This window comes from Clarias gariepinus, chromosome 7 (assembly GCF_024256425.1).
Source record: "Clarias gariepinus isolate MV-2021 ecotype Netherlands chromosome 7, CGAR_prim_01v2, whole genome shotgun sequence".
NCBI classification, from domain to species: domain Eukaryota; kingdom Metazoa; phylum Chordata; class Actinopteri; order Siluriformes; family Clariidae; genus Clarias; species Clarias gariepinus.
Genome location: NC_071106.1, coordinates 4,941,530 through 4,961,549, shown reverse-complemented (window position 1 = coordinate 4,961,549; position 20,020 = coordinate 4,941,530). Strand labels below are relative to the sequence as shown.

Below are 20,020 nucleotides of genomic sequence, written 5' to 3'. Positions count from 1 at the left end.
AGACAATTCCCCAGCGAGTGAAGAGAGTAAGAGGTTAGGAATAATGCATGAGGGAGCTCGTCACTTTCAACGTGTTTGCTTGTGTTTTTTTTTTTGTTTTTTTTTTACTGGACAATGTTTTCCGACCCACAACCATACCGGAAGACCTTTAATGTCACTTAGTCCAGCATGGGTTGTGACAAAATTGCACCGTTTTCTCTTTCAGAAAGAGAGAAAGAGAAAGAGTGAGAAAGAGGGAGAGAGAATCTTTCTTTGGTTGCCTGGTGCAACTGAAAAGGTGCACTGCTTGATCTGTCAGTGAAGGTAATCGGACAGTTTTCAGTTTGACTGGCTCATGCAAGATATATCCGAACCTGCACTGGGCAAATTAATTGAACAAATGAAATTCCTGGCTGAGTCTGGGAAGCTGGGACTGGCCGTGCCAAACCTGCTCGCTCATGCCCATAGAGCTATCAGAGTGTGTTATACCTGGCTGGCATCACGTGTACTGACGAGAGCACGTGATTTGCTATCGCTGTTGCCTCATGCCCCTGTATGTTGTACAAACGTCTAGTGACCAGGTTTGAATGTGAAGAAATCCTTTATTCTTCTGCAGCTTTAAACAAAAACTTACTATCAACCTAATACAGGTCTCAGAGCGTCTCCAAAGTATATGTGTGTTAAATCTTCAGCTGAAATACCCCACAGAGTATGAATGTTGTACCCCAAACTTCTCCAAATGTGCAGTTTCAGTGACTACGTACGTAAATAAGCTACTTATGAGCCACGCCCACTCAGAGAGCAACAGAGATAAGCGACTAACATGGAGAGGAGCACTTGTTATATTATGTCACAATAGGGGGGAAATCTAGACTCTAGGCTTGACGCTTCTGAACGTTTAAACAGGACTAAAAAGTAAATTTTGCATAAAATTAGCATTTTTAATAGTCCATGTCTTATTAAGAACATAATTTTTTTTTCGATTAAAGAAAATTGTGTCTGTTTGGGCAGCATGATGGCTTAGTGGTAAGCACTGTCGCCTTGCACCTCCAGGTTCCGGGTTTGAATCCCGCCTTGGGTCAGTGTGTACTGAGTTGGCATGTTCTCCTCATGCTTAGTGGGTTTCCTCAGGGTATCTGGTTACTTCTCAGAGGCCTCAAATGTGCGTAAAGTATAGTACATACTGAAGGAGGAGAAAACAGATTGTAACCTGAGATGTTGCTTCTTTTAAGATTACAGGTTAAATTTAAAAAAATGCATTCAAAGTGAGCTGTTAGTGTAGCCCTCAGTCTGTAATCGAGCACTCGTTCTGTTCTGCCATTACATAGCATCAACGAACAAAAACATCATTATTATTTGAGTAATTCAGGCATGATAAATAGCCCACATCTCACATTATTATTTCATGACCTCGATTTAGCTTAATACGCACGGTAGAATTAAAATAATACAAAAAACAGGACCAAGTGTTAATTTGCTCTTATACTGTACATAAGCTGATTAATAATGAGCCATTGGAAGTCAACTAGAATTCATTGAATTAATTATATTTTTCAGTTTTTATTCCTTTTCATGCATATATTATTTATATACATACTCAGTCTTTTATACCTTCTCTTTTTTTACTTATCAGGGCATGATATATGATTTCGATTCTGTGTAAAGTAAATCAAATTTACTTAAAAAAGTAAGAAGCTTATAAAATATTTCTGAAAAAAAGGTTTGCAAATTAAATCTTAAATCTCTTAGACTTACAGGATTGTTTGTGACTTTGAAAAGGTCAAAGGAAGTAAGGAGGCAAAAACTATACATTTAGTCCTAAAATATATCATGTTAACGAAAAAAAGACATATATATATATATATACACACACACACTATATTAAGGCCGTATATAAACGTTTAATAAAATAACATATCTGAGCTACAGCACCAAAACAGATCCTGTTTATTTCCATGATTTCTGTCAAATAGTTTTAGTTAAATGTATTTTAAGCATGGACAGTATGTATGAACTGGTTAGACTGCATCTTGTGTTTAGATATACTGTTCTTCTATCCAATTTTTTGCCAGATTTTAAAAGGGGCACTTTTGTTTAAAGTGTAAATTACTTGAGATTTATATAGTATATCGCAAAATTTATTGCAATGCAAAAACAACACACAATATAAAGTTTGGTCTCGCGATATGTATTGTGGTTTCATTAGATTGTTAGTTACTTTTTATTTTTACTGTTATGAACACAGAACAGAAGTGAATATTCATCCATAGACAGTGTTGTTCCGTGTATATTCCATAATTTGCTTTAATCAGTGTTTGTTTTAAATGATGAGCACCATATCGTGGAAACTAAAAACATATCGTCCAATCCTTATAATTTATTCACGCAGCTAATTTCATCTTGAAGTCTAGAAAATCAATTAAAGTGTGTGTAAGCTGACTCTGACTAGAGCTTATCTAGAGAGATTTTAGACTCCAGTCCTGAATAGAGTCTAGAATGGATGGAGTCAAACCCCTAAACAGTTTCCCTATTATAGAGCAGAAAAGATCAGCACTAATTAATGAAGAGTTTTCTCTTTCACAAGTAATAATTCTGAGCTCTGAACAGGAACCAAACTCTGCATGGTCAGGTGTTTCTCCAGCACAAATTCCCTATGTGACATTGTGAGGGATTTTAACTGAATGCTGTGCCTGAAAAACAAGAAGAAAAGTGATTGGGTTTCTCCGTTTCTCCTCAATATCAGGACTTTTAACCTTCAGCTGAAGACGAGATGCCATGCAGCACCAACTGTAATGTTAAAGAGGAAGCCACTGTTTATAGCTGCTATAATGCAAGTGATAGAAGAGATGAACTTGTTTTGTGGACGTTTCACCAACATTAAATGCAGATATAAATAGATATGGCATGTTGTTAACTGCTGTGATTTTAGAGGAATAAATAAACCACTTTGGGACATGCTGTTATAGGGAAACGTTGGTGATTATTTCCCTCAGATCTCACACTGTTTTTGTGTGCATTTTCAGGTGATGAATACTCCACATCTGGGGATATACCTGTCGTTTCTGTTATTTAAGGGGTCGGGTTGCCAGCTTGACACCCCATTCACACATTTACATTACATTTAGGCATTTGGCAAATGCTCTTATCCAGAGCTTACATTTTTATCTCATTACACATCTGAGCAGTTGAGGGTTAAGGCAACTTGGTGGTTGTGGGGTTCGAACCTGGGGTCTTCCGAACCATAGTCCAATGCCTTGACCACTGAGCTACCCCTGGCACAGTGGAACACACTGCAGGCAATTTGGGAACGACAATTAACCTAACACAAACCCGAGGCAGGAATCGAACCCAGTCCCTCGAGGTGCAAGACGACAGTGGTAACAACTAGGCCCCTGCGCCGCCACACAGTGTTTACTCCTTCTTTATTATTGCTAAGTTAAGTAAAGTTGTTTAATATGGCATTTTTAGATGTATGCTCATTTTAAATGAAAAATGAGAGACAGAGAGAGATAATAAGTTTTTGCTTTTTTTTTTTTGTCTAAACAGGTTTTTCCTTTTAACTAAAAGCAGATGGTTTCATGGTCATTTTTACCGCATTAGCAACAAAAAAGGCTCACCAGCTTCATTTTGCCGTACTCGAGTCAAAATATAATATTATAAAGCGCTATGTCTTGATAATGTGTCTCTCCATCTGCTTTAAAATTGTGTGCTTTGGAAAAATACACATACAGTGTCAAGGCTTTATAGAGCTTTTACCCACTCCGGGACAGCACACCTTGTGCAAACTAGAAACCATATTCCTCTCCCACTGATGATAACGATGGAACAAGCAGTAATGTCACGTTGTGGTATCCGGGTAAGCAGACTGATCTCTATGGTGATGTGGGAAAATTTAAGTGAAATTCTACATCCTGCTCTTTGCAAACTCGTAATTAATCTACAATATGCGTGGCAGCTGTTCTTCATCATACACACGCCTCGTGTTTAATCAGCGAAGCCACCTGTCACCTGTCCTGATCACACACAGCGTGCATGTGACTAAACAACCTGAACCTTTAACACAGTCATGATTTATTGGTCATGGCAGGAATTTACAACAAGCTTGGATCGCCATGTGATTACAGTATATATCAGATTATACAGTACAGATAAAGCCTAACATGCCTTCACTGGGGATGCAACAGATCACTAAAATCCCCGCTCATGTTTTTTTACACCAGTCGATGAATCAGCAAAAAGAAAAGAAAAAGGAGATAAAGATCATTTTGATTCCAATTTATTAATTCTAGAATTTAAAAAATACGTGAAAATTTTGTCTATTCACATTGTTCAAAGAAATAAGATACGGGGCTACAGTGTGCAGTGTAGTACTGATATTATTGCTATTGTAGTGGGAGGGTGTTTCAGCAGTGCATAGCAGGATTTTCTCAGTGTGATCTGGCAACCCTGGTGAGCACAAAACAAGCAGAAAGAGAAAGCGCTTAAACGAGCAACAATGCAGTTCTTAGATTTATTCTAAGGTTCACATGCATGCCGAACTAAAGAAAGGGGTTCTACATAGATCATGGATCAAATGCAATCTAATAAACCCATAGTCTTTGTTTTAAAATCTCTCGTGTTGTTCCATATGTCATATTTCATATGGTCTTAAGAGACTAGATTAGGAAAGTGTTTGTACGGCTCTTGTTGTGACATGGACATAGGGAACACTGGGAATATGACTCCAGGGGTATTAATACTACTGTAACTGAGCAAGTAAATAATTGCTTGGTAGAGCTAACGTACAGTACCTGTAACAAAGTGCTGACACTGGAGACTCCTTCCATAAATGATCACTGTAGAGAAAACTTTGCTGTATCACTGATTATACATTTCCATCCTGGATATACAATCCAGACTATTGATGTGTTTGTGTGTGTGTTCTATTTAAACAGTTCAAAGCACCATCGAGGTTGCTGGCTGGGTGAAGGACAGGAACTCTCCTGTGTGATTTTTACATCAATATTTCATAAGCCTGTAATGGGTTCATGGCTGCACTCAGGTCACTGCTTAAAAAGAAGAAGCATCCCTCTGCTTTTTCTCTCTGCGTCTCCTGTGATCTCTCATTCCCTTGCTCTTCCTCTCTCTCTCTCCTTCTGCCTCATTCTTTCTTCCGCTCCGAGATGATCGGTCTCTCTTTCTCACCCTATCTCTCTCTTCCAAAGCAATCACAGCGAACGCTTTGCTAACTGATTCCATTCAGATGCAGCCTGGCCAACAGCGCAGTATTGGTGGAGCTGGTGCATGATGGGATTGGCTTCAGTTCTGTGAGCTGTAATTTAAAACCTCTCTTTTTGCTCGTGCTGGTACCCCTCCATGTGCCACCTGCTGTTTTGTAAAGCAGACAGGAGCTTGCATGGTTTTGCCAAGTGTTTATCATGTGAAGAGAGCAGTTAAGCGCCACAGGATTACAGCAACAAGCCTGTTATTTTAATTAGAAGTGTAATTCGATTTGTGGATGAAGAGGAGACGTGATGCTTGTTGAGTTCTCTCTAGGTTCCTTCAGGAATATTTTTAGTATTTGCTTGCTTTAGCTGTACATTTAAGGTGGTACAGTATAAACCTGTAATTTCCATTTGTTACAAATAAGTCAGCAGTTTAGAAATATTGGGTTTAGTCAAGCGTTGCTTGAGGCGAGAACACAGTCATGTGGTGGTGGAGAACCTAGCAACATTGAAGATGCGGTGTCAGAACCAGTACCTGAGGGTTTAACAAAGGACATTTCATCTGATTTAATTTCTTTCATCAGTATCATCTGCATATAAATCCTACTCTGAGTGATTCTGAACTACTGCTTTTGTTATGTACCATGTTGAAGCAGGAAGACCTCCTCTATGTCCAATAAGCTGCTGTCTGAAGAAAATGCTGTCTTACAAGCGATCTCCTCAAGCAAAGTCCTTAACCCTGTCTCCCCCAGGAGCCCTGTATCCCTCGCTGACCCTTTACTTTGACTTCAGCTTTCTAACTGAGATATGTCAAAACATATTTTCCCTATGCTGTAAGGTATAATTGACAACTAATTGAATTTTAATCTTAATTAGCAATAACATAAACACTGTAACAGGTTCAACCATTTTTGGACGCGCGGCACCATAAAGCACAGACACGAGGCAAGGACTTACAGGAAAAAGGGTAACTTTTTTTTATGTAAAAAAAAGGGTTAAAAGAGGGAATATGGTAAGATAGGGAAGGAAGGTTGTGCACGTGCAGATCTGGTGGGCAGTGCCCTGCTGACATGCGGGCACAGGCTGGTAAGCGGTGGAAAGCAGGCAGCACGCGCCCGCGTGGACAGCAGCTCCTGTCTCCATCCGCGCACATTGACTCTGCTCTCAGTGGATGGCCGGACCGGCCCATCCCAGCTCTCCTTGTGGGCGTGGCCTCAGACGGTAGTCCTCTCTGACGTCCGGTGGCTGGGCGGCTTTTTCCGACTGGGAACAGGGACCGTGCCCTGAACCTCCTTGCGGCCTTTTCCTTTTCAGCGGCAGGGTCACCATAATCTGGCTCCATTGTGAGAGCTGAAAAGCCACGTGAGCTTCGGCAGTGAGCTCGCGGCTGTCCTTGTCACGGAGTTCAAAGGTGTACTCCATTCTTTGGAGTCCCTGTTATTTTTAAATATCTATCAGTAAACAGGTGACTGGTGACCTTCCCCCCAATGTAATGTTGATTATTAAAAAGAGACTTAATCAAGTTGCATTTGGAATCGATTTTGGGATTGAGTCCATTATTTTTTATAATATATGAAACCATATATACAGTATGTCTTATATAACAAAACAGTCATAAAAACAGTGGCAGTATGCTTGCGGCTGTCCTTGTCACGGAGTTCAAAGGTGTACTCCATTCTTTGGAGTCCCTGTTATTTTTAAATATCTATCAGTAAACAGGTGACCTTATCATAGGCACCCAAGGATACTCGTGCCCACAGTGACAATCTCTTATGTCTATTTTCACACCAAAAAAAAATGCTGGCCGCAAAAGAAAGGGACTAGAGTATCCAGTAGACTAAAGTCCACCATGCATGGGGGCCAGCAGACAAAGAACCCACTGACCCATATTAAGTCACTTATCCAGGTCCCAGTTCAGTCCGATTGAGAACCCATAAGAAAAAAACAACCAACCCATGGGATCCATGGAGGGCCCACCCCTCAACCCACAACATCCAAAGGATCTACTACCAATGTCCTGGTGCTCTGGTCCCTCTGGGTATAACTAAATTTGCCCCCCCTTCCCCCAATGTAATGTTGATTATTAAAAAGAGACTTAATCAAGTTGCATTTGGAATCGATTTTGGGATTGAGTCCATTATTTTTTATAATATATGAAACCATATATACAGTATGTCTTATATAACAAAACAGTCATAAAAACAGTGGCACACTTCTTATCCTTATGTAAACAAATAAAATGCTCTCATAAAGTATATAAAACAAAATAATAGACCGTAGATGCACTGCAACCCTGACCAGGATACAGTAATTTTCATTTCCACGGTTAATGTTTTGAGTTTTATCTGCAAAACAATTTGGATCAATGGCATTTTTTTAAACCAGACACCTTTACTACATAATGTTTACCTCACTGTATCCGTTTGTAAGGTTAACCACTCCGTTCTCTGTGTGTAAATAGTGTTTATTAGCTTGTCCCTGGGACATATTATCATAAAGTACAAAAACAAAGTAAGTTCAAAGCGTGAAAACAAAAAAGCAGGAAAAAACACATAACTGTACAAAGGTAGCAACCCACTGAGCTAATAATGAGCTCGAAGAGACAAGGATGAAACAGCGAGCAAACCTAAATCTTGGGAAGGTGAAATAACTAAACACAACATGGCATTAGTATTCTGAGAAAGTGGAGCATTGCTTCACACAGTGTGTGTGTGCGTGTGTGTGTGCATGCAAGTGCATGTTAGTGTCGTAAAATAAAAACGTCATCTATTAAAATTTTATGTCAGCTCCAAGCTGATGGACTGGTTGTAATAACAGCTACAAGCTTATGGACTTGGGACTGGTTGTACTTTGCCAACAATGCCAAATTAAATAACATTTTTTAAATATAGGTAATGACAAAATGATGAATGACATCGCAGAGAATACAAAAACAAAGGATGCTGTCCTCTGGTTATCTCCAGTAATCGTCTCATAGGTCTAGTTTGGTGGACTTGTATTTGAATGTAGAGTTTGAGGATGAGGGATTCAGCATTTTGTATAGACTGTGTGGTAGTCAATACAAAGCCGGAGTCCACTGTTTTTCTTTTTTACAAAAGAAACCCCTATCAATTTTCTGTTATTACATGAGGGGCTACGATGTGATTCCTTTTGGGGTATAAGACCAGGCATATTTACGTCCAGTCCTGAAGGGCTGGTAACCAACACAGTTTGGTGTTTCTTCTTCTCAAACACAGTTGAATCAACTGATCTGTTTATTAGGTTCAGTTAGTGTGTTTAGGTGATGGTGAATTCTGCAGTGTTGGACACTGCCCCTTCAGGTTTGGAGTTGAAGATCATATACACATTATGCCAGACAGTCACGTCTCTTTCAAACTGTTCCTTATGATGCATCATAGAGCAGCATGACACACTCAGAGGACAGCACAATTTACCCTCTTTAACATACATGAGCTTAAACCTTTCCCACAATCTAGATTAATGCTGTTTGAATTAACAGGTATGGTCCTATGGGCATATACCCTACCTACACAGAGACCATGGTCAGGTTGCTCTTGATATTTAGGTCCTTAAATCTTCAACATGATAGGGGGAGCTTTTTGTTGCACCACTTGGGAGTTATGCTTAGAAAGTCTTTTACATAAAGCCGAAATCATTCAATTTAATTTGCCTATATTTATAGCTTGGTCAAATGAGCAAACCGGGGGCAAGGGAAAAAAAAAAAAACATCAGATGACATGAGAAAAACCTTGGAAGGAACCAGACTCATTTTGGAAACAATGCTCATAAGCATAACTAAAAGAGAGAGCCAGAAGGAAACCCAGACTTGAGGGCTCGCTGGGACATAAAGCAGCCAGCCACTTTGCCGTCAACAAACCTGAGTGAACTCATGACAGTATGAGAAGACAACATCCAATTATTTATCCAATTTATCCCAGTTCACCAAAATAGTCTATGCCCATGAACCTTTAAAATATTCTGCTTTTGCCTAGAGAAAACTTTTTAACAAAAGCTTTGACAGAAGAAATAAGTTCTCGGCTTGGACTTAAACACTATCTGAACACTAATTGGAAGACTAGTCCATATCTGTGGATCGTTGAAAGAGAATGCTCTGCCTTTCTCATCTCTGTTTCTGTTTTTGCAACAAAGGCTGAAACCAGTAGAATGAAACTGTTGCTGCCAACTGGTTTTCTTAGCAATGTCAGTAGGATTGGATTGATGGTCTTACTGGTTTTCAGCAGTAAGAGCAAAAGCAAGGGGTCACGAGCTCATGAGATTAAATTAAGTCAAGAAATTCAGAGGTTTTAATCCACAAGCCAGGGCAGTCCAAGAACCAGTTGGTGAGAGTAATGTTGCAGTAGTGTAACATTTGTGCAGCTTCAGAGCTTTTTTCTGTAAGGTCAATAGCTTTTCATCAAAATTTTGTCCATGAAGCACCAGTTAGCAGGGCATGGTAGTGATCTGCGAGGCTTGCTCTAGGAGTGGATCGATGTAACGACCAGCCAGTCTAGAGCCATCAAAAATATTAGCAGCATGTGGAAATCTTTATTTTAATCTAGATTGGACTGATCAGAGCTTCACACAAGTATTTCCTCAGTCATTCCTCAGTTATTAGCTCAGTTCTGTCACCACTATGATTGGGGCAATTGTGGAGCTGAGTTGATGAGTATATGGATGGATTGTTTCTGAGTAAATCATCTAGCTAGATAAAAAAAAGACTCATCTAAAGTTGGCACTGAAATGTGAAATCATTTTTGTGGAAGTTAGCACAAACAAGATCTGAGATGTGGTTTATTCCTCGTATCCCTTATATCCAGCCTCAGTATCTACTCACTATTGCCCTGGCATTCCACTGGGCGATCAAAAACTGCTTTAAAGCAGGCTGTAAAGTGTATGACAGCACCTTCCTGCCTCGTTCAACCCACTTCCTACATAAAATAAGAGGATGAAGACGATTTATTGATCATAACGGAGATATAGCACAAAATGAAAAAAGACCTAGCAAGGTTTACAAACGCATCGCTCATGTTGCATGGGCGGACAGGAATACTGCTTCTGCTTTTTTAAAACATTCTGAGCGACTGTGTAGATATTGCAGTCTTGATATGATTCACTCCAGGACCTTGTGCTTGATATGTGTTTGGATTCCGCATTAGGCTTCATGAATGATAATGATAGTATTTATATAGTTCTTATATACAGGACATTATTGTGACAAACTTGTGTGCCTGTTGATGTATCTATAAGCAGTCCCAGGGATAAGAATATCTGACTTATCGTCAACTTGTGTTAATTAATGGAGCGCCATAAAGCTTATTATGATAAACTTATAAACTTTATAAAGCTTTAGAGATATGCTAGCCCCAGAAAGAAGCCATACATTGGACAAACATTGGGCTAACTGATGCTAAATATGAACCATTTGTATATATATATATATATATATATATATATATATATATATATATATATATATAGTAATTAATAACTGGTTCTGCCAGCAGCTACACACCTAACCCTAACCCTAACCATATATATATATATATATATATATAATTTGACAAGAACACATCTGGTCCTGGATCTATTTGTGTTAAAAATGGTTAAATTCTCTTTACACTGTCACTCAATGTGTGTGTGTGAGAGAGAGCGAGAGAGAGAGTGAGAAAGAGAGAGAGACCAGTACACAAGTGTTTGCGTGACTTGTTAGCTGGGTGCACTGAGGAGAATTGATTTGTTCTGTCAAAGTGAAACAGAAAAGAGAGAGAGAGAGAGAGAGAGAGAAGAAGGCTGCATTAGAATCCAGATTATCATGATTTACACCTTTCAACAAAGATCTCATCCACAAAGAGTGACCAGAAGGATTATTAGTTTAAACCCCAGCACTGTTAGTGAACCCATGAACTGTTCATTCTCACCTGGATCGTATTATGAAGTTCAGAGCTTTGGATAAACAGAGAAAAAGATATGTAATGCACTCTCTGGTCTCTTGTTGTTTGGGATATTTATCCTCAATTAGTCCAGCGGAAGCACACGGAGACAGTCAACCCCAGGAGAGAGTGTGTGTTAATGAGAGTGTAGAGACGCTCCACCGTGTGCTAATGAAAGGCAGACAGAGAGGACGCCTCACTTGCGCACCTTTTCATTATTCCTGTGAGTTCTAATCAATTGGCTTCTGAATCCTGACTTTAAGATGTGCGTGAGTGTGTGTGAGTGTGTGTGAGTGTGCACTCTGTTAACAAATAGCTTGATTACATATAATATTTTTGAATTATTATAATTACATGGAATTGATTCTAATGTGAGCAATGTAATTTATACAGTCACTGAATAAGACAAGAAATTTCTGCATCTAGCACAAGTGGTGCACGTTTCATGAAAGATTAAATTAAAAAAACACAAAATAACACAATGGATCATATTGTGACCCGAGTTAGCAATTCTCTAATAACAATAATCCTCTTTCTGACTATACATAATATAGCAAAACTTAATAATACTGATGATCAATATGAACATCGCTGAGAAAAAGTGAGCCCCAGGAGCCTTTCCAATATTCGGGGGATCCAGACTATAGATTCAATTTCCTCTGAACCTCCAGCCTTTGTATGAAACTTAATATATATTAAAAAATGTGACTATTGAATTCAGACTGAAAGCTCGACTGTATGTCAGGTCAATATTTTATCCTGTAGCCCTGGGGTGGGGAAGAGTTTTATCAGCTTCATCCTGATTTATTCTTCATGAGAACAAACCTGAGATGAGATGACATTCATCACATGTTTATGGGTAAACAATCCATCTAAACATCCACTGACATGACACTTTTTGAAGAGCTAGGAATAAATCCAGATGAATATTAGGGTTGAGTGAGGTAGGCTATATTTTATTTTTCCAAAAAGTGAACTGGGAAACAGGGAACAACTTGGATTCTAGAAGAAAGAAAAAAAACAGACATAACTTGTGGTCTTGGTATATTATGTCACGAAAGACTCATTTATCACATTTATAGTATTCTGTGTCGAAAATTGAAACGGCCCAATCAACAGAAGCAGTGAAAATAGACAGTGATGTTACTATTTTTAAACAACTTATTTAGCACATATTAATCAATTATCAATAAGTTAATTTGTTTAATTTAAAGAGATAAAAGTAAATGATGTGATGCATTTGTTATGCGTTCAGGAAATTATCGTCAGTTTGCCACTCTTTACGAAATTTGTATGTTTGTACGTATAACTTTATTATACCAAAACGGTGACTTTAAAACTGAGGTATGTACCGCATTGTGACTTTGGCTTGCTGTTTGAGTCGGAAGGCAATTGGGTACATTACTTTGTTACTGTACTTAAGTACAGTTTTCAGGTTTCTGTACTTTACTTGAGTAGTTTTATTAGTTGATATTTTTACTTTTACTCCACTGCATCCCACAAGAACTATCTATACTTTCCAATTAACTACATCTATTCCTGGCATTGCATTGTGTTTGAGGCGGTAATTCCACCATCTGCCAACCATTATATGTAACTGCAGTATTTGCATTCCCTCCATATAGTGCTTAGTCATGTAGCAGGTGTTTGAACAGAAGATGGAAGATAGAGAAAAAAAGAGAGAGAGAGAGATGTACTTTTTCTCAAGTAGAAAGTAAATGGAAGACTTGCTTAAGTAATATTTTATTTGGAGTATCTCTACTTTTATTTCTTTTAATTCTTTTAATATTATTTTATTTTGCACTCCACTGTTATGTCACACCCCACATAAACAAGGCGAGGAACGTGCACAGAATGCCTTATTTCCTGCTGTATCACAGCCAATGCTTGAGACTTTTTACCTTCCTTTTAGGTTTGTTTTTCACTGCCATTTTAGGATTTTAATATTCGAATGTAGTATTTAGCACCTTTTAGGACAATCAGATTATTTATGGAAAATCTTATTGTAATGTTTTAACATGTAAAATATTTAAAAGTTGCAGTAACTCAGACCCCTGATAAACTGCTTTCAGCAGAAAAATCTGGTGAGGAAGAAAAACAAGACATCTTTCATAGATTTATACAATTACTGTGTTCTTGTCTTCTTGTTCCTCCTCCTCCTCCTCCTCTGAGCAGATAGATCTTTTTATTGCTTATATGATAAGCTGGCAGTTGAGAACAATCAGGATGTAAAGTGTCACTAATTTCCATCCAGCTGTGAATGTATGTTCATGGCTTTTGTCCCCGGGCTGTGTACACTTGTTGATGTTTTGTTGATCCCTGTCCATGTACTTGGTGCTGAAATCCTCACATCAACAGTTCAGGCAGTGAAACGAGCGCATTTTAACATTTAAAAAAATAAAATAATAATAACTTTTTATGATAGTTATATTTTAGTGTATTGCTCTCAGGTCAAAATCTATTGATTTGTCCTACCATTTCTAATTTCAGGTAATTAAGGCATGCAAAATTATAAACGTAGAGTAATTGAAATTTAATGTAGCGTATAATGAAACAAACGGTGCACATTAGAAGGTAACAGAATTAAACATGCCTAATTAAACACTAGCATGCTGGCCAAAAAAGCTTATATGGAATGCGGGTCTCAGCAAAATCTCAGAAGGTGCACACAAAGCCAAGAAAAAAGGTTCAGGAATGAGAAAATGCCTTTTTTTTTTATTATAAGCCTTAGTACTGGAAACGGGTTCACTGTGATGCGATGTTTTAATACTAGACAGATATGCTAAAGTGTGCAACCCTACTGACTCTCCGGCGTGAGTATTTTCGAATATTGTATTCAGTATTTTCGAATATTGAAAATAAGTTATTGAGTTAATTAACGTGATTATAGACGTCTTGTGTTTGTTTGAGGTACTATGCAGTATAAACCAAATACGTCTTTAACTGTTCTCAGATCAGTAGACATCTGTAAAATAAAGACAATAAGTTTGATTAACGAGTCATTTGTCTATCAAAACTCTCACAGGCCATTAGCTGACTGACCATCTGCTACATAACACATTCATTTTAATTCATTTTCATTCAGGGATCAATGAACTGACTTTTTTTTTCCAAGTAAAATGTGTAAGTGCGCTAAGTGGAGATTGCAGACAGATCAGAGGGAGCTGACTCTTACCAACGGTTACGAGCAGCAGCAGAGCTGAGTGCACTTAAATGCTGAAACAAATAAGGCATTTCATACCATGATGATTATTATTTGTTCACCATGACAGGCAGATTCACACTGATTTCACACTGGTGTGTGTACAACATGATCTGTCTACCCTGTAGCCCTGCAGATGCTTTTCTACAGGAAACTCCACAGGAAGCTGCGCTGCTCACTTTATTGTCTGTTTGCCTTCAGCATCCTTCTGAGTAATTACAGTTTATTCACGTGGGCCAAATCTCTCAGGAAAAATGAGACTTTATTTAATATGCTGTGTCAGTATGAGTAGGGATGCATTAATGCCAATGGTTTCATCCTGAATATGAGAATGAATATGATGTAGTACCAATATTCTGCCTTACATGAGTAGTGTACTCTGTACTAATAATTAATCAGCGACATCGTGGAACAATGTAAGAGGTGTGTTCAAGTCAAACCTGGACATTTTGCATTGTGCAACGAGTAAAATCTCCATTTATTTCTCTTTACAATCCCCTGCGACACTAATGCATCAAGGTAGAAAGTTTTCTTAGTATGCCTGAGCCATGATTAGTGCGTGAAACTTTACTGTGCTTGAAATCTTATGGTTTTACGCCTTCATTCACCAGAAACCTAATCCTGGTTTGGATCACCCAATGTTTTTAGCTCTCTTAGTGGTACTTTGGGGATAAACAGTGACCTTCAGGCTACTGTAGTGAGTTGATTTTGATAATAGATAAATGCACAAGCATTAGTGATCTACATCAGTTTGCTTGGATCAAATCAGTCTATGGAGGAGGATTGAATTTGGTTTCACTTTAAAGTATGATGTAAAGTATAGTTGTATTGCTTTTTTAACATCCAAGTACTACAGTATGACATCATAGTGTGTGCAGAGCCCTCTTGTTCTTCTAAGGATTTGCTTCCAGCAGGACTTCTTAAAAAGTCTCAAAAATCAGCACATCAATTGGAATCTAAGCAGCTGGGCATCCAGGTGTGGCACAGGGACTCTACAGGAGATTTTGCTGCGTATCTCATACGCAGTTGCACAGATCCATGTAAAACCCGGTGTGCATTTACTGTAGATCTCAATATGCTAAACAACCTTTGCTGTGCATGTCATGAGCTCTACACAATAAGAAGTCAGTTATTTTGGATTGTTTGCAAAATGCACTTAATGGCATTTGATTAACACTTCCTAAAGGATTTATTGAGGATGAAAAATTGTGAAGGGGTTTTTGATATCTCAAACGGTTCATGCCTAAAACTTGGAAAAAAGTGGCTAATAATTTCCGCAGTTTTGTAGTTATATATTTATATATTATGTCACAATGGTATTATAAAGTAATATAAAAAGTAATTATAAAGCTTTATTACTGTGTATGAATAAATCAGATCTACCACAGCAGATAATAAACTATGCAATGTCATAACCGAAGCAAACACCACGATTATGCCTCGTTTCGTTCAGTGTTGCTAGGCAACGGACCACGCGCCTCATCGGTAATCTTCACTTTACAAGTACTAGAAGATAACAGTTTGGTCTGTGCAGTTAGTGCCCTTCGAGAGGTTGTGCGCGCGCACGGTCCACTACACAGCAAAAATATCTTAGTATATCATGACTAAAATACAGCGGCTCACATCGGCGTGTGTTCATTCATCGACAGCGCTTATTTACCACGTATAAATTTGTGTTTGTTGTATTTCTGGGACAGAATAAATCTCTTATAAATCTCTCATATCGACGCGCGCGTTCATCTGATTCGCCATCACGAGGATTAAGGCGAGGTGTGTGTTTTTCGATAAATTGTTATATCTGCATCAGTGCAGTCCTTCCTCATAAATACAGTTTACAAAACGTCATGAGGGATTAATCAGTTAAATCTTCGCTGTGTTCACCCTCATCACACCAGCTGTTTCCTCTAGTGAACATGAAGTCCTTAATACACACTCACATACTAACGTATAATCTACTTTATAAAACAATCATGCTGTTGCTGTTTAAATTGGAAAACCTAACTGTCTATACATTTATCAGCCTTAGAGTAGGGTTTTTGTCACTTTGATTTAGAAAAAGTTTCTTTTTTTAATGAATAATAAATGATTTGATAAGAATGATATTAAAAAGATGCTTGTTTGTCTATATTAATGAATTTGAATAAATAGCCTAGTAGCTATGAAATCTTAAGGGGTTGAATAGAGAACCTACTGTCTTATTTATGTTGCTAAAACACTAAATTAAACTATATAACATGATCAACGTTTTAATATTTATATTTAACTGTAGATGGAAGGTTTTCACATAAAAAAAAAAGATGTTCTATTCTTACCTGCTGCACATTTGGAGATCTACTCCCATGTGACTTATAAAACCCTCCATCTCCAGTTCTCTGTTCAGTTCTACAGTTCAGTTCTCTGAAAGCGCAGCCTCTCAGGCACATTAACACTGGGTTCCCATTGATTGAAGTCATTGCATTAGAAACTATATTTCACATTTTTTATGTCTGCCAGTTTCCAACAAAAAGCCGCAGTATTGTCAAAGTATTACCAGATAAATGTTTAACATTATTGTCACCTACACAGTTTATTCCATTGTCCAGCCTCATAGGTGTGTGGTTTATATTGCTAATCAATGTAAGTTTAAAGTTATATGCTGTTTTCTGATTACATGAGCACAAGTAAATGACAAACACCTGACCTTTAATTAAAATTTAGCTTTTTGGAAAAACAATGTCCCCACCTGATTGGACAATATTTCACATTAATTTGTGTCTTCATCAGCATCTTATTGTTCACTCTCTTTTTATGTCTTTCTCTGTTTCAACTTTGCAGTGTGTATAGAGATGCTGTGGGCAGACTGTAAAGTGCTGGAGGCTGTGAGAGGGAGGCGCGGGTTACTCCGGGTGTCTCGGACGAAGCTGTCCTGCTCCTTCTGGTTTGTTCTGCTGTTTGGCGCCGGAGGTTTGGTGCTTTTCATCCACCTACAGGATCTATCAGACATGGTGCAGCAGCAGGGACCAGGTCAGGCTCTCTGTTACACACACACACACACACAGCCTCATTCACAGCCAGAGAGAGGGAAAAGATAAATGAATGCAGGGGAGTCAGGTTCAGGTGTGTCACATCAGTCACTATGCCTCTGGTGCATCCCCAAACTATCCATCTATCACGCTGCTGTCTGCATGCCGATTTTAAGACTTAAGATTCAAACATAGAACTGAGTTCGCACTTAGCACAAAGAGAAGCTTTACTGTAGAGAAATGCATGCTGGGAAACAGGAGCCTTCTCTCTTTCTGTCCTGAGCCGACTGGAAACTCAATACACCTCATTCTCTCTTATCGAGTGAATCTAATCTAGTCACGTTCTCATCTTTTTGCTTCTCCTTCCTTCCTCTCTGTTTCTGCCACTCATCTACCCCATTATCTCTCGTTCTCTCCATGTCTCTCCGAGTCGTCAGCGAGAACGGACCTGCCATTGACTCTCCTGCATTACGAGCTCGTGATCCATAAGCCCGGCTCTGCGCTGTTTATTTCTGACCTGTGAAGCAGATCAAACTGAGAAGGTTTCCGAAGTAAAAGCTGTAATTACACAGCAGGAAGACACACAAACATGCCTCCATTATATACATCTCCACTACAGTACATCTCACGTCTCTAATACCTCAATCAGCTGGCAGACTTTCAGCATACATTTTCTTTGTCATTAGAAATGAGTTGACGTCCAAATTCCACAGTAAAGATGCTCTAATCTCTGAATGCAAGTATCACAGCTGAAATCAGATCCGTAATCAGTAATCCTGCCTCATATCCATGACCCAGGTCCTGGTTCTGTCCCAATCCCTGTGTGTAAAAATACATTATTATGTATTAAGCACTCATTATCAAAAAACAACTAGATAAACCACAACAAACTCATGGTTAGTGCAAAGTGCAGTATAATTGCTGCATGAATAAAATGGAAATGGAAACATGGGAAATTGAACATTTAGGGGAAAAGCCCTGAATAATGTCAAGAAGCTAAAAAATTTTAGTAATAATCAACTGAGATATATACTGTAAATAACACGTCCGATTTGATGTGGTACAGAGCATGTGTGAAGCATCAGAATGACATCACTTATTGGATGAAGAGGTCGATGGAGGGGCTTGTCACCTCTGAGCACGAATCACACCCCTTGGCAAATCAGAGCCAGCTCAGTGGTTAAGGCATTGGACTATGGTTCAGAAGATCCCAGGTTCAAACCCCACAACCACCAAGTCACCACTGTTGGGCCCTTGAGCGCGGCCCTTAACCCTCAACTGCTCAGATGTGTAATGAGATAAAAATGTAAGTCGCTCTGGATAAGAGAGTCTGCCAAATGCCTAAATGTAAATCAGATATTACTGCTGTTTAAGGCACATGAACAGCGAAGTCACACCTGACAGTCTGTGTGCCAACTGTATTGGACTCAGGAACCCAAGTCCCAACAGAAATAGGAGAATCGGTCTGGGTTACTGCAGACCCACCCACAGAGACGATTGTTATGAGGGGTCTATTACGAGAAGCATGTGTGGGCTCATCCTTCCGCTGATAAGCAAGGCCCTATTCATGAAGTAACTTTAGAAACTTTTAGCAAAAGGACATTTGGCACTCAGCTTGAACTCGGCTAAGAGGAGTGTGATCAACAGTGGGTGGAAGGGTTAGATTATAACGGGGGAAATTTCCCAAAGAAAATAAGAACTGGTTGGCACCGACCTTGGCGAATAGAAGTAAGAAAAAATAAAAAGACCAGAAGGACCAAACTTGGCAGAAGGATGTATGAAAAAAGGAAAACCAAGTAATCAGAACCAATGAACGAATTTGGTCAAGGGAAGTTAGAATAAAGAAAAAAACCTAGGAAGGAGCCTGTTGAGTTCCTCCCTCAGACAACAGTAGACTGTATACGTAAGGCATGTGCATTGAATTGCTCTTTAGTTTGCTCTTTGCCTGTTCTTGAGCTGCCATTGGGTTGACACACTTGGGCTTTGTTGCTGCAATAAACTCCATCTTACTTGATCTAGATAAGTCTTTTTTTGATACTATTATAATTTGAGTTACTTAGCTTATGTTTTAGCGCTAAAGTGTACGTAGCATTAACAGTGGAAAATAAAAAATCTCCTTTAATGACTGACAGCTTTAATGATTATATTACTTTTTTACCCAATATGTGTATTTCATTCTCAGTTTAAAGAAGAGGTTTTGTTTTTTTCATTAGACTTTGTGGCTTCACCTACATTCTTGGGTTCAAAAGGGTAAAAATTTTATTTTTAAATGCTATAATAGTAATTGTTGATTTGTGTGTGTGTGTGTGTGTGTGTGTGTGTGTGTGTAGGTGTGTAGGTGTGTGTGTGTGTGTGTGAGAGAGAGAGAGAGACTGGTGCGTAGTCATACAAAACTGCAATACTATTTAAATATTTTATTACTAATGTTTATAAAGATTTTAATTCTACTCTTATAATCCTCCCCAGATGAAAGCCATGGAAACGATCAAATAATAGTTTTGACAATTGCATGTTTAAATGCACATGTTGTTTTGATGGCTCCAAGTTGATTTAATTAAACTTTGACATATTTTGCAATCATGTTGTATAGTTAGTTTTACCATCCCTCTTTATTTATTTAAATAATAAAATAAATAAATTAAATATATAATAAAATAATATAATAATTTTTTTATTATTATTATTTTTTTTTTTACATTTTGA

At 38.4% G+C, this 20,020-nt stretch overlaps 1 protein-coding gene across 1 annotated transcript in view; it reads left to right on the top strand.

Moving 5' to 3' along the window:
- Window positions 1-20,020, top strand: part of LOC128527431 (carbohydrate sulfotransferase 8-like) — an 89,834-nt gene that overhangs the window by 18,200 nt on the left and 51,614 nt on the right. The window contains exon 2 of the mRNA XM_053499780.1: window positions 17,130-17,318. Coding sequence (XP_053355755.1) covers window positions 17,141-17,318 — 178 coding nt within the window. The 5' untranslated portion in view covers window positions 17,130-17,140. The remainder of the gene's footprint in view (window positions 1-17,129; window positions 17,319-20,020) is intronic.